Source organism: Chaetura pelagica, unplaced genomic scaffold (genome assembly GCF_000747805.2).
Source record: "Chaetura pelagica isolate M959 unplaced genomic scaffold, ChaPel_1.0 scaffold65, whole genome shotgun sequence".
In the NCBI taxonomy this organism is placed as follows: Eukaryota; Metazoa; Chordata; class Aves; order Apodiformes; family Apodidae; genus Chaetura; species Chaetura pelagica.
In genome coordinates this window covers 4,076,767-4,077,617 of record NW_009953386.1, presented here as the reverse complement: position 1 = coordinate 4,077,617, position 851 = coordinate 4,076,767, and the positions used below count along the sequence as shown (strand labels likewise).

The following is an 851-nucleotide window of genomic DNA, read 5'->3' as shown; positions in this document are numbered from 1 at the left end:
CGCGGCGTTCCGCTGCTGGCGTCTGGCACTTCCTTCCCTGCGGCAAGGCCAGGGCTGGAAGCGCGGCTGTGGTTGAATAAAGGCTGCGCCTCGTCGTCTGACCAAGAGAAATGCCAGACGAGAGGAGAAAGTAAAACGATTACCGTCAAAGTAATTATCTAAAGCTTGGCTCAGGATTACCACGCTTAGAGCGTTGCCAGTCCTTCTCTGAACTGTTTGCTGTTGTGCTACTCAATCCCCGTGTCTCCTTGCTTTGCCTTTCCCTCCGAGCCGCCCCCTCAGCCTGCACCACGTCGCTACCGCTGCCAGACCTCCCCGCCTTACCCCCGCTGCTGCCCAGGGCAGCTCACAGCAGGGTCGGCTCTCCCAGCTGTGCAGGCCCGCACCTGCCTCCTGGCTGGGCTCAGTGCTCAGGGAAGCACAATAAAAGCCCTCCGAAGGCACCCGGCTGTGCACAGTTGGGTGGGCAAGAGCAGGTTCCTCAGTCCCAGGGCGGATTTCCCCGTTGTGCAGGACGTCGTTGCCATCTCCGTCATCATCGCTTAGTGAACAGAGCTGGAAAAGCTTTAGGGCCATACAATTACCCCCTGTGGTGGGTTTGCATGGCAGGGTTTTGGTAGTGGGGGGGGCTGCAGGGGTGGCTTCTGTGAGCAGCTGTTAGAGGCTTCCCCCATATCCGAGGGAGCCAGTGCCAGGTGGCTCCAGCACGGACCCATTGCTGGCCAAGGCTGAGGCCCTCAGCAACAGAGGTAACATATTTAAGGAAGTAGGGGGCTTGAGGGGCAGCCTGCACAATTGCAGCTGGGGAGAGGGGTGAGAACGTGTGAGGGAAACAACTCTGCCAACACCAA

At 59.2% G+C, this 851-nt stretch overlaps 1 protein-coding gene across 1 annotated transcript in view; it reads right to left on the bottom strand.

Moving 5' to 3' along the window:
- SLC19A2 (solute carrier family 19 (thiamine transporter), member 2) overlaps window positions 1-576 on the bottom strand; it is a 9,994-nt gene extending 9,418 nt beyond the window's left edge. Inside the window, exon 1 of the mRNA XM_009998273.1 lies at window positions 387-576. Coding sequence (XP_009996575.1) covers window positions 387-576 — 190 coding nt within the window. The remainder of the gene's footprint in view (window positions 1-386) is intronic.
- Window positions 577-851: the final 275 nt, after the last annotated feature.